The 20,516-nt window shown below is 41.8% G+C and overlaps 1 protein-coding gene across 2 annotated transcripts in view; it reads left to right on the forward strand.

The window, feature by feature from the left end:
- Positions 1–4,176: 4,176 nt before the first annotated feature.
- GALNT13 (polypeptide N-acetylgalactosaminyltransferase 13) overlaps positions 4,177–20,516 on the forward strand; it is a 233,881-nt gene continuing 217,541 nt past the window's right edge. For both annotated transcript variants that reach the window (XM_069985091.1, XM_069985092.1), the window contains exon 1: positions 4,177–4,318. In XM_069985091.1, coding sequence (XP_069841192.1) covers positions 4,177–4,318 — 142 coding nt within the window. The remainder of the gene's footprint in view (positions 4,319–20,516) is intronic.

Consider the following 20,516-nt stretch of genomic DNA (forward strand, 5'->3'; position numbering starts at 1 on the left):
TCACAGAGGGTAGGGGTTTCATGACAATGGTGGCCGGAAGTCCTGCTCTGAGGGCTTCATGCTGGGCCAGTGCTCGGGAATAGACCACGGGAACCAGGTGGCTATTCAAAAAAAGGATCATGTCCTCAGGTTGTGTGTGGTATTACAGCACAGTTATCTTCGCTGTGCTCAGTGTCAGTAGCACAAACAAAGATCTGCACTGTTTAAGGCTATGGTCAAACTACGTAAAACAACGGCCGTAGTTTTCACCGCAAAACTACGGCCATTGTTTTGAGGATGGTACGATATAGCAATTTGTACGAACTACGGTCGAACAATGCACACAGTGTATAAGACTGCGGCTGTATTTCGTACGGACCCGTGAAAAATAAACAGGTCATTTATTTGCGGCCGGTAATGTTACAACTACGGCCGTGAATTTCAATGCGGCCGCTCACTTTGGCCAAATTCAACTTGATTTTAATGTAAAAAATTTACTGAGTGGTTTATTCGGCTAGTCGCAGTGTTTCAATTAAATCAACTGTTTCATCCCGTTTATAAACATGCTAGGAATCAAAATTAAACAATTTAGCCTGTACGTTTGTAATTCTACGGCCGCTGTTTTGGCATCAAAATAACGGCCGTTATTTTGCGTAGTGTGAACATAGCCTAAAGAAGTTTTCCTAATCTTGAATAACCCGGGGTTATAACCATACAGTATATTCAGATGGTGGAGCTGTGCTGTGGTTGTAAACGCATGTCTGAGAACTGCCCAACAAAAACCTACAAAATCCTAAATAAAGAACATTATTTTTACACCCGTAATTCATTTTGACCATTATTCTATAGGGCGTATACTGCAGGGTAATTTCCAATTAACTACAATGGAGCACACGTTACATCGAAAATACGACTGTATTTTTACCTCAAAATCACCATCGTATTTTGGTATTCTTTTAGGCTATGTTCACACAATGTTGAAAATTAGTGGATGGCTGCCATTTAATGGCAAATAATTGCTGTTATTTTAAAACAAATTGTTTTGAAATAACGGCCGTTATTTGCCCTTAACTGACCGCCATCCACTCAATTTCAACAGTTTGTAAACATAGCCTTTCTGTATTTTAAATCCACTCCTGGTTTTGGTTGCAAAATACCGACCAAAATACTGAGCAAAAATACTGTGTGTGAACATAGCCAAAGCCTGTATTGCATGGCACGATAACTCAGGGAAAGCGAGCGCCAACCTGTCAACTAAATGTTCGCTTCCCTTGTCAATAATCAGATCATGAAGTGTTCCCCCTGCTTGAATCATAAGCTGTAATCGGGGAGTAAACTGTTCAGTCTCTCTGCAGCGCCACTACAGGTAAGGTGAAGAATTGCACTTTGTCCATTGTGTCACATCAATGGCTTGTCCACATAATACAGGACCGGTCCTCCAGTGATGGTCCACACATGAGGATCCTGGAGACGGGACCCCCTTAGGGCCCTATTCCACCGGACGATTGTCGTTCGCATAATCGTTAACGATTAACGATCTCAAATGACCGCTATTGCGAAAGACCTGAAAACGTTCACTCATTTCCATGGAACGATAATTGTTACTTATGATCGTATTTGCGATAGTTTTTTCTTCGCTCTTTCTTCGCTATTGCGTTCGTATCTACTGCGAACGGCCGAACAATGTCTTATTCAATGGGAACGATTTGCGAACGAGCAACGATAAAAATAGGTCCAGGTCTTATAAAGCGATTAACGATTTCTCGTTCGGTCGTTAATCGTTAACTGCATTTCAACCGAACGATTATCGTTTAGATTTGAACGATTTAACGATAATCTGAACGATAATCGTCCAGTGGAGAATCGTCCTTAATCAGAATATCTGGCAGTGTTCATGACTAATGGTGCTTTTAGACGGAGCGATAATTCACCCGATCGCACGATTAACGATTTTAAATGAACAATGTGTTTTTTATAACGATCAGCGTTTAGACGGAACAATACATCGTAGGGAAAAATCGTTTTGCGATCGTTTTGCGATCACTTAAGCCTATCTTAAACATAGGTTAAATCGGTTAGACGGGAACGATCTGAGAATTTTTTTGCGAACGACAATTTAAGAACATGTTGAAAGATCAAAATGAAGGATTTCTCGCTCGTCGCTTGAACGTTCCAAGCATTTACACGTACGATTATCGCTCAAATCGCGCAAATTCGAGCTATAATCCTTCGTCTAAAAGCACCATAAGTATTATAAACCAGGCAACCCCTATAACCCTTTCATGACGGGGCTTCATATATCTGAAATATTACACATTATAAGTTACCAGGGGCAGATTTATGTATCAGCTTTGGTTTCTGAAGCCGCTCCGGTGAAATGAAAGCATCGCTATGATCGGTTGCTATGGGCAACAAAGACACATAAATCCCCCCAGTGGCTTATTAGCTTTGTCTTACAGCCGACACAGGGAATTCCGTAACATCATAGTGATGTCATGGGTTTCCATAGCGATCCACTAAATATAGGCGATTGCAGCTGCTCTTTGTCATGTTGACCTAATGACACTGCTGCGGCGATCTCCAAGGCTGCCTGTAGAGACACTACAACTCCCAACATGCCCTGCTCCTCCATAGTATAGGAAGCATGGCTCTACTGTAACAGCTTGATCAGGGTGATGAACACAAACAAGTATATATATATATATATATATATATATATATATATATATATATACTGTATATATTATTGCATATAGTAATATATAGTATTCAGTGTGTGACTCCGTGCAAGCATAATGCTCTCCAGTCAAGAAGGGGTTAAGAGCAAGCCTTGTAAAGAGCTTGTAAATGGATTACCCATCTATTAGAGCCCAATCAACCCTACGTAATGAGAATGACTACCTATTCACTCTCAAAGTGACTGAACACATCCCTATTCCATCACATATATGTCGGGTGAAATGTTCTTCCTAATTTTTTTTTAAATTTAAATCTTTGAAATCTTCAGATTTGTCACTTTCCTGCCCGTTACATACAATCTCTAGCGGTTTCACCGTCCGAATATTCTATACCTGATATATTTCAATATTCGTATAAATCTGGATTCAATTTTACATTATATCCGTCCAGCCACAAGTTATCCCTTTAAGCGTCCTCTCTGACCTCCTATATATAAATGTAGATTAAAGATGTCCTCCAAAATTTGCAGACAGGAATTTTCGCATACAGGATGTGGTACCGGATGTTTCCATTTAATTTTTTTTTTTATTTATTTTTTTTTAAATAAAAGAATATAACCATTAAAATGCTAATCAATGCAACCTCTATGCCCAGGATGTCAATCACATGGGACGAGCTGCAGTACCGTCCTTCTCCGCCGCTCCTCGGCTCATCCTCTCCATCTCGCCTCTATTATGTCTAGTCTATTACCCAGCTGCCTTGTCTTTCGCAGCCTTTTGTGACCTCGACGTGCAGCCGATCTGCAGACACACAAAAGCGCTCGGCATTATTTTAAGCTCCCTCTGTTTAACCTTCTGCTTTCCAAACTGCAGTAATAAACTAAATTGTCGTCTGCACTTCCAAAATGGGAAAATTTTGCATCCAATCAGGAGCCGGGAGCAGCGACCAATCAGGCTCCGGGTTACATTCTGAATCCTGGTTCATATATCTCAAGGATTCCTTGGCGAGGAATCAGTCATGTAAGGAGGTTGTGCTTTCCATTCCTCTCGGCTGTATGTATTTGCACGGATGCATGCAGAGGAGATGCTAATTTCACAGAAAGGCGAGCCAGAATTGGATGGAAGGGGGCTGAGCAAGTGATAGATATAGGGGAAGAGGAAAAAAAAAGAAAATAAAAGCCCCCCTCTTCTCTCAAGTAACCTGGCAACACAGAATCAGCAATTCCATACAGTTCTCCTTTTCTGCATCTTGTCACCTCTAGCTGCTGCAGGCAAATCGCATATCAAGGTGCCCAGGCTGGATCCATCAGCCGTGACAAATGCATTTCAATTAGCATCCGTCACAATCCCGAGGCCATAAATTAGCCTTAAAAGTTCATCAGTCGTCTTTCGGCTTTTTAATTACGCTGGGATGTCCTTTTCGGTGCTATCACGCTGGATTATATCTGGGAGGTTTGGACCGGTTTCAGCAGTGGCTCGTTCTCGTATAGTGTGACAAGTAGAATCCTATTAAGGGGACATGAGAAGATTTATCTATTGCAAAGTGGTCCTGGCCACGTCGTTGGTGTGGGTGCTTGTGGATGTCTTTTTACTCCTCTACTTCAGTGAATGTAACAAATGCGACGACAGGAAGGACAGATCTTTGCTGCCTGCATTGAGGGGTAAGAGATTCAACTCTATTACTGCATGGTCACTTACGGGCTGCAGACGGGGAGCTGGGAGGTTCAGGTGACATTGCAAAAAAAAAATAAAAAATTCTATTATACTGTGAGCACAAAAAATAAAAAAAATTATTATACTGTGTGCAAAGTTTGATCCAGCCAAAAATAACTAATGCATGCGTAAGAAGTCAAAGTGTTCCGGGTACTTTCCTTGTAATGATATATTTACCGTCTTGCTCCGACTTTTTTTTTTTTTTTTTTGGATTCGATGTTGGTCATGATGAGCAACATGTGTCAAGATAATATCCGGTGACCTTAGTCGTAGTTGTCATTGAAGCATCTTCTGTTCCGACAGAGGTCACGGCACCTGTCATAGTTGAGAGCAGGTGATGGAGCCATAGATGGAGGTCTAGATGGAGGTGGTGTACCTCAAGTTTGTCGAAAAGCTATGGGAATGTATTGTCCTTCCAGACATTGGTTCTGGGTCGAGTTTCTATGTTGTGGTTGATCATAGGGTACTTTGGACATTCCATGGTTCTATGATAGAATGGTTGGAAGTTAGTTTGGGAAACCATACAACCTACAACCAATTACTAAATGCAAGACGTAGTAGAAGTTTAAGGCTGTGTTCACACGTAGTATTTTTATCCCAAACCAGGAAACACAGACAAACGTGCACGCTTTCCTATCTCTGTTGATTCCACTGTTTTGGCTAAAAATTACTATGTGTGAACATAGCCTAAAAGGGATTTTTCTAAAATATTCATGTTTGTTAAAGAATGTATAGAATATTCCAGTGCAATCCTTAAAGGGGTAGTTCACCCCCCAAAAAACTCTTTTAAATCAACTGGTCCCAGCAAGTGCCAGAATGTGTAATTTACTTCTATTACAAATTCTCAAGTCTTCTGGTACTTATCAGCTGTTGTATGTCCTACGGGAAGTGGTATTCCTTGCAATCTGGAAAACAGGAGAGGCTTTCTATTGGGATTAGCTACTGCTCTGGACAGTCCCGGACATGGACAGAGGTGGCAGCAGAGAGCACTGTGTCAGACTGACAAGAATACACCACCTCCTGCAGGACATACAGCAGCTGATAAGTACTGGGATACTTTTTTTAATAGAAGTAAATTAGAAATGTCTGAGACCAGTTAATTTGAAAGAAGACATTTTTTAATGAACTACCCCTTTAAGATCTTAAGGGGAGCAACAGACAAGGATTGAATCTGTGAATAAGAAACTGAGGAGAGAAACTTAGGAAATGAATAACGTATGAGAAGTATTAGAATTTATTGAGCTCTTAATAATAAACTTTATTGATGTAGAACCCTTTTATATGCTATTACACTGTCTCTTTATCTCTGCATATTAGACTGTTCTCAATAGATTTTTATAACCCCTAGCGAAAACCCCATCGCTCTAATCCATAGGGCTGTATCTGGTCTCCTCTGCAATACCAGACTCTGCCAATGGAAAAGAGTGGCGCTGTTATGGGAGTAAAACCAGATCCTCATTCTATTTACGTAAAGTCAAGCTAATCCCTTTAAGTGATTTACACTTTAACCCGTAACATTTAAAGTGAATCTTCCAGGTCAGTTCTTAGCACCTAGTGCTAACTTTTTAACCTTTTTAGTTAATTCCTTAAGTTTGTGCTGGATGTAATATTCTTCTCAGACTATGTAGAAATGAACAGAAATAATCCCTGTAACCAAAGAAACTCTCCCATGCAGATTCATTTGCTTCCTTGGGGTCTGTGCACATTGTACAGCATGGACCTGAGGGTCTCTATTACTGCCCACTGGCATTCAGTGTAGGTTTGTATGCTGCCTCCTTTACGCATTATATTCTTCCATAATAGCAACGTCTCTGAAGGAGAATCTATCCATACTACAGCGTGCAGTAGAGCGTGCTACAATTTTCTCAGAGGGGATTCATATGGAATCCTGTGTACAGCTCTATGTAAAACCGAAGGAATATGGAAGTACATACAGTACGGCCTCATAGAAGTCTATAGCTGTCATATTATGGATGTGTATCACGCTGTATCCTGGCCCCATAGAAGTCTATTGCTGTCATATTATGGATGTGTATCACATTATATTAGGGTCTCATAGAAGTCTATTGCTGTCATATTATGGATGTGTATCACGCTGTATCCTGGCCCCATAGAAGTCTATTGCTGTCATATTATGGATGTGTATCACATTATATTATGGCCCCATAGAAGTCTATTGCTGTCATATTATGGATGTGTATCACATTATATTATGGCCCCATAGAAGTCTATTGCTGTCATATTATGGATGTGTATCAGGCTGTACCATGGCCTCATAGAAGTCTATTGCTGTTATATTATTGATGTGTATCATGGCCCCATAGAAGTCTATTGCTGTCATATTATTGATGTGTAACACGCTGTATCCTGGCCCCATAGAAGTCTATTGCTGTCATATTATTGATGTATATCCTGGCCTCATAGAAGTCTATTACTGTCATATTATGGATGTGTATCAGGCTGTATAATGGCCTCAGAGAAGTCTATTGCTGTCATATTATTGATGTGTATCCTGGCCCCATAGAAGTCTATTGCTGTCATATTATTTATGTGTATCATGCTGTATCATGGCCCCATAGAAGTCTATTGCTGTCATATTATGGATGTGTATCACGCTGTATCACCCATATTCAAAATATTCCCATGGATCTGAGCTTAAACTACTCAATAAAGAGTAGAATAGTACTCTATATTGTCAACGTTTTATTTAACTAAAGCAGTTGTCCGATCATATAGGGCAATCCTTGTCTATATGAACATCATGGGGGGCTCATACACTCAGAATCCCCTTATATGAGCCACTAACATGTGGCAACCCTCATTCTGGAAGATTTGGTATATTTCATTTGTCATTGGTCGGAATTGCCGTCATGCAATACTCCATTTTTCCTCATGAGGTTGTAGCGAAGGATAAGATCAGATTACTTCAATTTTTTTTCCAGCAAAGTCTCTTTCTGGCAAATACAGTCCATCCATATGTACCATGAACAATTATTTATCTGACTGGCCTCCATGCAATACCCTATTTTCCCTGTAGTGGCCGCCACAAAGAAAACCATCAGGTGATTGCAAACTCTATGGTTGTGTTCACACTTCTTTGCAGTACTAACACAATACGGCAACGTTTTCATTGAAATGATGCAGTACCTTGACAGTAGATGAAGAAACTGCCATGTGCGAACACAGCCTATCCATATGTTCTTCCAGTAGAGTAAACATCATGAAAGTGTCCAAACTCGAACAGTCAGCATTTAACTCCTCACATCTGGAAAAGTTGGATGTCCCCTAGGAAGTCTTGGAAAATCTAGATACAGCCATAGGCCGTAGGCTGTATCCATGTTTTCCAGGCAGTTCCCCGGCTCTCTTTACCTTCTCCAGACGCGGAGAGTTAGGGCCCTATTCCACGGGACGATTATCGTTCGCATAATCGTTAACGATAAACGATCCAAACGACCGCTATTGCGAAAGACCTGAAATCGTTCAGCCATTTACATGGAATGATAATCGTTACTTATGATCGTTCTTACGGTCGTCTTGTCGTCACTATTGTGTTCGTCACTACTGCGAACGACCGAACGACATCTTATTCAATGCGAACGATTTGCAAACGAGCAACGATAAAAATAGGTCCAGGTCTTTTAAAACGGTAATTGATTTCTCATTCGGTCGTTAATCGTTAACTGCTATTCAAACGAACAATTATCATTTAGTTTAGAACGATTTAACGATAATTTGAACGATAATCGTGGAATAGGGCCCTCAAACGCCAAGTGTTCGGGTCTAGAGAAGTTGCTGAATCTAGATACCTTCAAAAAGTTTGCTCAACACTATCTACCATTGATCATTATCTGAACGGCCACCCTGTAATACCACATAATTCCTGTAGTGGCCACTATAGCGTAAACAATCAGGTGACTACAACTTTTTTAGGGTGGCAATCTTTATACCTTATTTATTAAATAGGTAAATCGAGTAGATCGGGATCACTTTTCTTAATTTTCGTAAAATAACACTGGCTTTCAAGGCATCATCTCATTCCATTCCAATGACTTATGGAGTGACATTTCTAATATGGGATTGATTTGGGTTTAATTCAATAATATATATATATATATATATATATATATATATATATATATACGCTGAACAAATACATAGAGGATGGAAGTGATTACGCAGCATTTTCTGGATCAATGTCTTTACTGAATAAGATGGATGAGATGCCATTTACTAAATGAAAAGATATAAAATGACAAATGCTTATTTATGTGCAGCGGCTGAAGACACTTTGTCATGGAAGAGGATAATGTACTGTGGATTCCGCTAAGGCTGTGCATCTCCAACCTGTGGCTCGCCTTCGGCTGTCAGGGCATGATGGGAGTCATAGTTTTGCAACAGTGGAACAGAGAACTCTTTCTCAAACATTTCCTGACATCTTTTACATACGGAATGAAAAGACATTGTCTAGCTACTGTCTACACACTGAAAAACAAACAACATATTGCAAATACTACAACTGAGTAAATTAACGTCTTTTAAAAAAAGAAAACATAACCGTGTAAGTCAATTTTCCCGACGTCTATTTTTGGGTAAAAAACAAACAAAAAACAGCTGTTTTTTTTTTTATAATGACTGCTGTTATTAATGGTCATGATCATTACCCCCCCACCCCCACCCCCCAAAGAAAAAAACAAAACAAACAGTTGTGGGACCATAGCCTAATACAGTATAAGGCCATGTTCACACAATGTAAGTTTTGCATTAATCAAGGCTGTTGTTGCCGATTCGCATAGTATACACATAGGGGGACATTTATTAAGTCCGACGTTTTTTACGCCGGACTTAAAAATGTCCCCGCATCTTCGGCGCTACCAAGATTTATGTAGAGGCGGGCTGCCTCTACATAAATCCTGTGCGCTCCGGTGCGCACGGCCGAAAACCTACGCCAGCTGAGGGCTGGAGTAGGTTTCCGACGTAACTTTAAGAGAAAAAAATAATGAATCGCGCGGACTATGAGTCCGCGCCCCCGTTCTGCGCCCTCCACACCCCTCCCCGCCCCCCCCGGCGTACCCGGCGGAAAGTACCGTTTTATGAATATTTTATTCGCAAAATGGCCGTTTTGCCAATAAAATATTCGCAAAACAGCATTTTCTGCCAAAAATCAAAGATACGCCAGATGATACATGTCCCCCATAGTATTCCCTCCGGCTGGGATCCCTAGAGGCTGCGCGAATAACTGACATGTCAGTTTTGTGCGGCCACTATTCATTAAATAGTAACCTCACAAGCATGACAAGTCACACAATGGAGCTTGCACCATTGTCGGCTATGGTGAAAAAAGGAAGATCATCTGCAGTTCTGCAGTATCGGCCAGGATGATCTTCACAAACACCAGCTGTTCTGTGACCCATCCAGGTCACAGAATGGTTGGTGTTTTGCTCAGTGGGAACATAGCCTAAGGCTGGACTCACACTGTGTAAGAAAGTGGCCGTGACATAGAATGGCCACTGTCTGCAAAGCTCAGCCCAGCCAATACAGCAGTACCTGCGAGATGAACTTCATTTCTTTTGAATTGGAATGCGGGCATGTTCGAGTGTGCCTGCACTCCAATTAACCATTGCAGACAATGTAAAGTGCGGCTGTAGCCGCACTTTACATTGTTTGCATAGTCAATTTTACATAGTGTGAGCAAAGGGCTTTTTGTTTTTCAATTTTTGCTGAAAAAACTTGGACATGATAAAATGTTATGCCTGGTCAGCAAGTGTTGAATATCTGTGCCACAATGTATACAGTTTAAAATTTTTTTGCAAATAATGAATTAGTCTAAGGCACTGCTTACACACAATACTACTGTCAGCCTTTTGGTCAGTCCTTTTCCAACCAAAACCCGAAGTGGGACTGACAGGACAAAATTATAAGATATGCAAAAATTTGCACAGTTTCTGTGTTTTCAACCCACTCCTCTTTTTGGTTGGAAAAAGACTGACCAAAAGAAACACAAAGGAGTAAATAAACTGCACAACTGTCATGATACACCCCATACAGTACATGCATACAGTTCAGTCTATTCCCCCACAGTGTAGATCCAGAAAAAGGCAAAAAAAAATATATGTGGTAGAATCCTGTGTTCCTTATCAAATTGTCAAAATGAAAACATTAGGTGGCATATATAAGTCCATGACAGTATGAAATAAGAGAATGGCATACAATTAATTTTAGGTCTCACCCAACACCCATCAGATTCCATCCATTCTGAATAAATTTGGTCAAGTGCTTGGAATATGATAGACAAGACAGGACATGTGCAACAGTATAATAATAATAATAATAATAATAATAATAATAATAATAATAATAATAATAGTACAATATAGAACATGATGGACAAGGCAGAAGTTGTGTGTGTGTGTCTGTAGGGATAGTAGTGGTGGTGGTGGTGGTGGTGGTGGTAGTAGTAGTAGTGGTAGTAGCAGCAGCAGTAGTGGTAGTAGTAGTGGTGGTGGTTGTGGTAGTAGTAGTAGTAGTAGTGGTAGTAGTAGTAGCAGCAGTAGTGGTAGTAGTAGTTGTGGTGGTTGTGGTAGTATTAGTAGTAGTAGTGGTAGTAGTAGTGGTGGTGGTTGTGGTAGTAGTAGTAGTGGTAGTAGTAGTAGCAGCAGCAGTAGTGGTAGTAGTAGTTGTGGTGGTTGTGGTAGTATTAGTAGTAGTAGTGGTAGTAGTAGTGGTGGTGGTTGTGGTAGTAGTAGTAGTAGTAGTGGTAGTAGTAGTAGCAGCAGCAGTAGTGGTAGTAGTAGTTGTGGTGGTTGTGGTAGCAGTAGTAGAAGCAGCAGCAGTACAATAAAGAACACGATGGACAATGATGGAGATGTGCAGCTAAGTGAGACAAGTAGTAGTAGTAGTAGCCGCCATTTTTAGACATTCATGTAAAACAAATTACAACAGTTTGGGAATTGCTGAGTCTTTAGAAAATGTTACAACTCAGCTCCATTCCTTTACAGGGGTTTTCTGGGGATAACAATATTTTCAGAAAGGGTCATGAGGGTTGCCTTGATATGAAGCATACTGCCCCGCTCCCTTGCTGCTCAGCTCTCGGCAGTCAGTCCTCTTGGCTTCTTCCTTTTCCTGACCTTGCAGGAATTTCCCCATCAGCCAATCCATAACTGATAGAGATAAGTGAATAAGTTTGCGTTTTTACATACCCAAACTCGTTCCATTGGATTCCCAGGGTCTGGAGAAGATGGATGCATAGGCTGTATCCATGTTTTCCAGGCAGCCCTAGGGCTGTATCCATCTTCTCCAGCCACCGGTAGTCAAATGAAGAGAGTTAGCTCATCCCTAATAACTGAGTCTGATCACCTCTGCAGTCAGTGATTGGCTGAGCAATCAGGAAAGAGTCTGATCACCTCTGCAGTCAGTGATTGGCTGAGCAATCAGGAAAGAGTCTGATCACCTCTGCAGTCAGTGATTGGCTGAGCAATCAGTTAAGAGTCTGATAACCTCTGCAGTTAGTGATTGGCTGAGCAATCAGTTAAGAGTCTGATAACCTCTGCAGTTAGTGATTGGCTGAGCAATCAGTTAAGAGTCTGATCACCTCTGCAGTCAGTGATTGGCTGAGCAGTCAGTTCCCACAAGGTCGCTACATCACAGGAAGAAGGAGAGAACTGGGAACCGCGTTGGAAAAGCCCCTTTAAATGAAGCTAAACTGTAACACCTAACAATGCTCATAAATAATGGTGACACCTTTCTGGCAGTAAATCAAACCTTACAGCAAATAGTAAATAAACCTGAGCCGTCCTGAATCTGTTGGCATGAGGTTATTTCTTCAGGGTAAATGGCTTCTATATGTTGTTATACTGACGGAAATAAAAGCCCATGTTAATCTATTAAAATCAGCAACAAAATCGCACGTCTAACAGCTTACACAGCCCCACTCCAAATCAATGTTTTGATGTAAACCATGATGAAACATATGGGACTTTTTGAGTTCCAGCTCCATCAGTTTTTCTTATTTTTAACAGAATAACAAATGTGTTTCCTTTTCTATTGATGAGAGTGAGAATATCGCCGTTTTTACAGCAACTGTGTCACGTGGTCCTCATTCACAAGTAATTGCCCCCTACGTCCTTAGGGTATGTGCACACTAAGGAATTCTCACCCGTCCCATAGACTCCATTCTATGGTCAGGCAGGTTTTACCGTCCAACCAAAGAACGGACATGTTCATTCTTTGGGCGGACGGTACAATCCGCCTGACCATAGAATGAAGTTTATGGGACGGGCAGAGAGTAAAGTGGGAGCGTGTAGGGACGAACTTTGCGAGAATTCCTTAGTGTGCACATACCCTTACTCTAGGTAGATACAGACGATTAAGGCTACCTTCACACGTTCCGTAGTTTTTCCCGTAATTACGGATCTACAGACAAGTTTAGGGCCCATTGATTTTAATTGGGCAGTTCACACTGTCCCTTGTTTCATGGATCCATAATCCTTAAAAAATTGCTGCTGCAAAAATGACCGACAAGCTCTAGTACGGACCGTAATAGCGGTACAGATTGTCCCCTAGAAGTCTATGGGAGTGTCTGTAATTTTTACGTAAGAATTGTCGGTAACATCAGCAAATCCGTTAAAAAAAATACGGATGGGTAATCTGTATTTTAAAACAGTTCCATCAGTACTTTTGCTTTAAAGGACAACTCCGGGGGGACGAAAAAAAGAAAAAAAAACACAGACAAACATAGATCATACTCACCATCCCTCCGGTGACGACTCCATCACCTCCGGCTCCGGTCTTCAGAACTCCTTCACTTCCGGGTCTGTGTGAAGTGAATGGGAGAGAAAAGGCTGCTGGTGTGCATGCGCACCGGCAGCCTTTTCATTCGTTGGAGCGCCTCACATGTCTTCCAACAAGCTCAGCCAATCAGGGCTGAGCAAGCTGGGGGCCATGTGATGTGGTCCAGCCAATAAAAAGGCTGCTGGTGCGCAAGGGGGTCGGGGTTCGGAAAGGAGGGGATCGGAGCCCGATAGGTTATTTAGGCGCATTACAAAGTTATATAACTTTGTAATGTGTGTTAAATAAGCTAAAAAAAAAACGTTTGAGTTGCCCTTTAAGATTTTCACATGGATAGAACGACACCGGCACGTTCTATCCACTGTGCCAGGGGGCTTCCTCCCACTGGGGGCGGGCCGGTTCACCTCCAGTGCTTACCCTTGGGCGGTGCCTGGGAATAGAGCGGCGCCGTATGCAGGAACCAGGCCGTGATTCCAAAATAGGACTGCAGCACATGCTTCCCCCGCGCCGCCGCTGTTCTATTCATGTGAAAATAACGAATAATGATGGTACATTAGCTTTAACTATCACCTTGCCCTTCTTTGCTGACCAGTAAAAAAATCCAGATTCCGGATGCAATATGGACAAATTTATTGAAGATTACGGACGATTGCGGACATCATATACGGTCCTGAATATCGCGTGACTATAGCCTTACTGTGGATTTTCCTATGATGTTGGGCTGCTTGTGTAATATGGGCTGTGTAACGTTGATAGAGAGTTCATCTGAGGCGACCATTATGGAATTGTCATGCATGACAGGCAACACACTTATTCCAGTACAATGCTATGCAGAGCGCCCTCACTGCTCTCCTCCCTCCTCCCCCCAGTAACTTTTTATAGCACAGTTAGAAGAAGAAGAAAAAAAAGTCATAAGAAGACAGAAGCTGCTCGAAGAACAAGTGTCCCCCAAAATTTTTGTTACTATCTTTATGGTGATTGGACTGCGGAGTGATCAATCATCCCAGTCACCGTGAGTTATTAGACGCCAGATCAGTGAACCAAATTCTGTACTTAAGAGCGTCCAACATTCTTGAACCTACTCTATATTATCAATATTTTCCAGCCTGCCTACTTATGCATATGCTTATATATATGTGTATATATATATATATATATATATATATATATATATATATATATATTCACTCACCTGCCAGTTTTACTACACAGTAAATACTAGCTATAAAAAATAAAATAAAAAAAAAACACTTGTAAACATTTCACTGCACAATTTTTTTTTTGTTTCGCATTACATTTTACAGTACAATTAAAGGAGGTAAAAAGTTCAATTACTCCCGCGACAAAACAAGCCGTCACTTGGCTCTGTAGGTTCCTGGAAGGCAGGAAGCAAACAATGAAATGAAGAAACAAATAATAATAGCCCGGCTGTTAATAGTCCACTAAAGCATTGGTGGTCAGTGGAAGGGAAATTTTCTTTCACCTAGGGGCTACGTTCACACTACATAAGCCTCCGGACGTAGCGCGTTCCGCGAATAAGCGGCTGGAGATTTACGTAGTTTGCGTACAATGGAAAGTATACGATGTACGGCTGCACAGTTCACACTACATACGAACTTACGCGAGGATCGTACGCGGCGCCGTAAAAAATGAACCAGACCATTGTTTGAGGACGAAAATGCCGTAACTTACGCCGTAACATGCGGTCCCGTACGTAGTGGTGATTTTTTCATTTTTTCACTTTTCTTTGCCGATCCAAAAGGTTCTGTGTGGTGTCCGGGGCTAGGCGAAGATTTCCAAGTAAAAGACCGCTGTCAGATCGCTACGTAGGGCGCTCGGGAAGCGTAAGTAGACTACGGGCGTAAGTTCGCGGTCCGTACGTAGCCGGCCGCAACTTGCGTAAATTCCCAGCCGGAGTTTAACACGTATATGTCCGCCCGCAAAAATATGCGGCCGGACATATACGTAGTGTGAACATAGCCTAAGGCTAGGTGCACACTGGGTTTTCAGCATCCGTTTAACGGATCCGTTTTTTTGTAAAAAACGGATTGCAAAAAACGGATGCATTTGTGTGCATCCATTTTTGATCGGTTTTTCCATTGACTTCCATTTAAAAAAAAAAAAACTGATCCAAACGGATGCGTTTTTTTGACGCACAATAAAGTACTGTTGACACTACTTTTTTGACTGTTAAAAAAAACGGATCCGTTAAAGGGATGCTGAAAACGCAGTGTGAACCTAGCCTAACCGAGACGCCTGGTCCATTTGTAAATACTAAATCCTGAATGTTCTCTACCCCGATTGGAGACTTAACAAGCTGTTTCAAGCTGGCTATACACCTTCAATAACTGATGGCTGAATGATGGATGGTCAGTTGTCTCCCCTGTCCTCCTCATACACAGCACTACCGAGCGTTTCTGTATTCTCTATGGCGAGACTTAGGCCGCAACTGGAGAGCTTTGGCTGTGGCTTATTTCTCCTGGAACAAAGGGGTCAGGTGGTGATTTTCAGTCCCTATGTCCACCGACATTTTCTGTCAGTGGTCTGTTGAAAGAGCCCCATGCACCTTATACTGATGGCCAAACCAGCCGCGAGCATCGGGTATGGCCAACAAAAGTATAAGTTGTATAGGGACCTTTAGAGATGTTTCTTTAAGTGTCTTTATTAAATTCCTTCGATACATGTAAGGGTATGTGCACACTACAGAATCCCGATGGAACACCCATTACGGATTTAGCAGCTCGCACCTGCTCGTGGACTCTGGCGGCCACGCTCCCATAGACATCATTCTATGGTTCGCCTGAAGAATGAACCCGCTTGCAGTCCGCGAGTGGGTGCGAGCTGTGGAATTCGCAACGGGTGTTCCATCTGGATTCCGTAGTGTGCACATACCCTGAGTGCTGAAGGGATATTTCCATTTACATCAGATGTTAAAGTCACTCAGAATTTCCATATCTCCTTTAGTTGTTATTGGAGCAGTACACTCAACCACCAGGTGATCCTACTCTCCAGTTTGCCCAGGAGTAGTGTTGAGCGGATCTGTCAAAATGTTCCGGTTCTGCAACATTATCCAGACCCGACTGGTCACTGCTTGATTCCCTGCAGCTGCAGAAGTTGGATGCCGCCCTAGGGCGGGCAGGAAAACATGGATATAGCCATAGGCCATAGGTGGCATACATGTTTTCCAGGACTCCCTAGGGCGGAATCCATCTTCAGCATTGAAAATGAGGGTTCGGGTTTGGATAACGTTGCCGAATCCAAACATTTTGACAGATCCACTCAACACCACCCAGGAGGCTGTATATTCCACAATTGTAATCACTCACTCCTCTTTAGTTGTCATGTGTCCAGCTCTTTATGTATGTATGTATGTATGTATGTATTTATTTATTCGGAATCCTGTTGATTTTAGAGTAATCTCACCTTAAATGACTACTCCGCCCCTCCCTTCTTTACCCTGTGAGGCGTGTATCCACGTATAGCTATTTCCCAGTCATTACAAACCTTGAACCATTTGCTTGTTGCCTAAGCTACGTGCATTAGTACACATTTGAATAACATTACTATTTCATCAACTACATCTACAATAACAGTACGGGTATTTTACAAACAACCAAGTCAACATAATATTTTTATTGTAAAAAGCAAGAAAAATGAACATATTTCCCATTTGTATGCATTAAAGGGGTTGTCCACTGAAAATCCCATACTTATTAGCTGCTGTATGTCCTGCAGGAAATGTTTCTTTATTTTCAGTCTGACACAGTGCTCTCTGCTGACATCTCTGGCCGAGACAGGAACTGTCCAGAGCGGGAGAGGTTTTCTATGGGGATTCATAGAAAACCGAGACAAAGTTCCTGTCTCGGCCACAGATGGCAGCAGAGAGCACTGTGTGAGGCTGAAAATAAAATAACTTTTCCTGCATGGCATACAGCAGCTGATAAGTATGGGAATACTTTTTTTTAATGCAAGTAAATTACTAATCTATATAACTTTCTGATATCAGTTGATTTGAAAGAAAAAGATTTTGGCTGGACAACCCCTTTAACATAATGTTGCATTAGATTGGTTACATAGTACAGCACCACCTGATGGTCAAAGTCTATATCAATGTGCACGTCTACCTACTGAGCTGAGGCTGGTGGACATGGGTGTGTATATATATATATATATATATATATATATATATATATATATTTATATTCTCTTTATTTTTTATGTTTTCTATGATTAAAGGGGTTATCCAGTGCTACAAAAACATGGCCACTTTCTTCAAGAGACAGCACTGCTGGTCTCCAGCTTGGGCTGGGTTTTGCTGCTCAGTTCCATTGAAGTGAATGGAGCTTAATTGCAAACCGCACCTGAACTGGAGACAAGAGTCGTGTTGTCTCTGAAAGAAAGTGGCCATGGTTTTGTAGCACTGGATAACCCCTTTAAATCAACATTTAAACCACTAGGTGTCTCCCTTCACTGTGCATCCACATTAAATAGCCGAAAATGCTGGGGGTGCTTGCATTGTACGGTCAGCTCTCCCGTCACACATTACCAAATCGGTGACCACACGGTGATACTGACTGAATTGTAGTTATTTGCCATCAGTTGATATATAACCTGTATAATGAACAGGTGTCTTTCCCTCCGTGAGCGCACAAAGGACTGGGATCTCCAGTGTTTGGCAGCCTATGGTAATGGGTGTCAGTCTTTTCCTGTTTAGTGATATCCACCCGAGGAAGCTATTGGAGGTATACGTCAAGAGATGAACCCTACGAAAAGCCCTATAATAGCCTTAGCCCTTGGGTATTCCTGGTAGTGCCATGATTGGCATATTACTGATCTTCCTAAATAAGCGACCTACAAAGCTTAGTCAGCCGTTGTCTTTGTTACTGGGTTTGCTATCGGCTTTTGCTATAGACTTGCGCAGTGCTGGAGATCTGCGTAACAATTTAATCTGACACAATGCCTCTCTACAGTTTTCGGGCTAACGTCTTGGCTGTAGATAACAATTCTTTGTAAGATATTTCTTGTATTATAATGTTCTAATAAATTTTTGTAAGAAGCCTCAGCAGATAGATGGGCTCGCCGCTTATTGTTTTTGATCAGTTTACTACGGAACAATTTCCCATGAATCATGAAAATTTATTTTTATGTCTTTCAATAAAAAAGGAGCTGAATGCATCGTGGATTTGAGCTGATCCGCTAGATTTTTTTTGCTTACTACTAAAATATTTTTTTTTTGCTATGTTTATTTTTTATTTTTTTTTTCTACTATATTGTTTACTATATTCTTTTTATATAATTAAGGGAGCTGTGATCAGAGATTTGTTTTATAGCAGGCACTTGGACCTAAGGGACCTTTTGACTTTGACTTCTTTGAGAGAGTGTTGTGAGCATGCTCTGTGACCTATGTAGAGGGGGAGGAGCTAGGATGTGTCCATCATCTATTGTCAGTGGTGTGATCCTTTGTTATCTGCCTCCATCTTTATAGCAGATGTTACGTTGGCGATTTGTGGTAAATCTGATGATAATGTGATGACATCTACAAAATAGAATGTGAAGACTCGGTGGTTGTGTGAAAACTGCAAAATTTCACAATTCAGTTAACATCGATTGTGACATTATAAAAGAAAAAAAAAAAGTGCTAATGCTGGACGTCACAAAGACAGTGAATACAATCCTGCAGATTATGTTCATCCTATAAAAGAGTAATAGGAAGCTCATTGCTCACCGTGAAGTCCTCAATATACACTATATCCTCCATTAGTACTTTACCTTGATGTACATGTACTGTGTGGTGAGATGTTATGTGCTGAGTATGAAGTGGGGTCAGGACCTAAGTGGCAGGGCGCTGAGCGGATGTCATGGCAGTTGGAGACCTAGGGAAGGCCTCAGGTTTGCCATGATGGTGGTCGTAAAAAAGAATAAGAAGTGCACAGTGTGATAACATGTTCCCTTATCCCCGGGGGTTCCAGCCTTTGATAACACTCGCAGATGTATGCTCACCTTGTGTGGTTGTGCTGTGAGGTCGTTCGGTTAGGCAGGTTGGCTGAACCTTGGCGTAAAGTTTGGGTTAGTCCGAACCAAACCTTTGACATACCCACACTAGTGCGGTTCACAAAATTTGCTCATCAATACTTACCTGCCAACACTCCTCCTCTGGGTTGTGGGTGTATCCAATCACCCTCCAGCTCGTTAAGCCAATCAATGACTGAGACAGGACAGCACCCTGGCCAGTAATTGGCTGAGTGGGCTATCATTTTTGGCTGGAGATACCGGAGGGCTGGAAGGAGGACACTGGGGGAACGTAGACAGGTGAGTATACAATTTTTTTTTTTGTCACTTATTGGCATTAAAAGCAAAAAGTAAAATGTCAGCTGATCATTGCCTTGCAACACGCGCTATTAAACTAGACAATTACCTTCACGAACGGCCAGTAATTGGCCAAGTAAAGCAGATAATCCTTATATTGTCCCTTAAAGGGAATATGTAATCAGCAAATGATCAATTGTTTAAATAAAGTTTTTCCATTCTGGCTCATAGAAGGGAATCCCAAGCCGGGTAAGTTAGAGACAATCCCTTTAAGAGATGATTTTATTGTCTATGAGGGCCAAGTGCTGTAGTACATTGGTGGTCTATCTCGATCATTGTGTCATGATGATGGATATCTCAAAGCAATGTAAAGGGAACATAGGTGCTCTCCATGGATTTTTATCTAGGGGGGGTATGAACTTATAGACCCCTCTGATATATTCTGACACGTCAGGTTTCAGTATGATATACACACATAGGAGCTGGATTTATTGCATCTAGCAGCTTTCTGTAATTGATATTTTTTACTGCATCAACCAAAATGTTCCAGGAAATGTACTTTTCTATTGGAGCTCATCTGGAATGCAATTTATACATTCCTTTACAGATATAGCGAGAACCCAATGTACAGCTCCACAGAGGCGAATAAATCAAGTCCATTTTAGGTTCAACAATAGTGTAAGCTTTCCTGGAAATGAGCTCATAGAGTCCGGTGTGGAGGATGACCGCCTGTACCTGATACATGGTCTGCACACCAATGCTGAGGGATGGGTGATGGTGACGGGTGGATGATGGGGACGATTGGGTGATGGTGACAGGTGGGTGATGGTGATGGGTGGGCAATAGTGATGGGCGGGTTAGGGTGATGGCTGGGTGATGGTGATGGGTGGGATATGGCAATGGGTGGGGTATAGTTACGGGTGGGTGATGGGGACTGTTGGGCGATGGTGATGGGTGGGTGATGGTGATGGGTGGGTGATGGGTGGGCGATAGGTGGGTGATGGATGGGCAATAGCGATGGGTGGGTTATGGTGATGTCTGGGTGATGGTGACAGA

This window comes from Dendropsophus ebraccatus, chromosome 9, assembly GCF_027789765.1.
Source record: "Dendropsophus ebraccatus isolate aDenEbr1 chromosome 9, aDenEbr1.pat, whole genome shotgun sequence".
In the NCBI taxonomy this organism is placed as follows: Eukaryota; Metazoa; Chordata; class Amphibia; order Anura; family Hylidae; genus Dendropsophus; species Dendropsophus ebraccatus.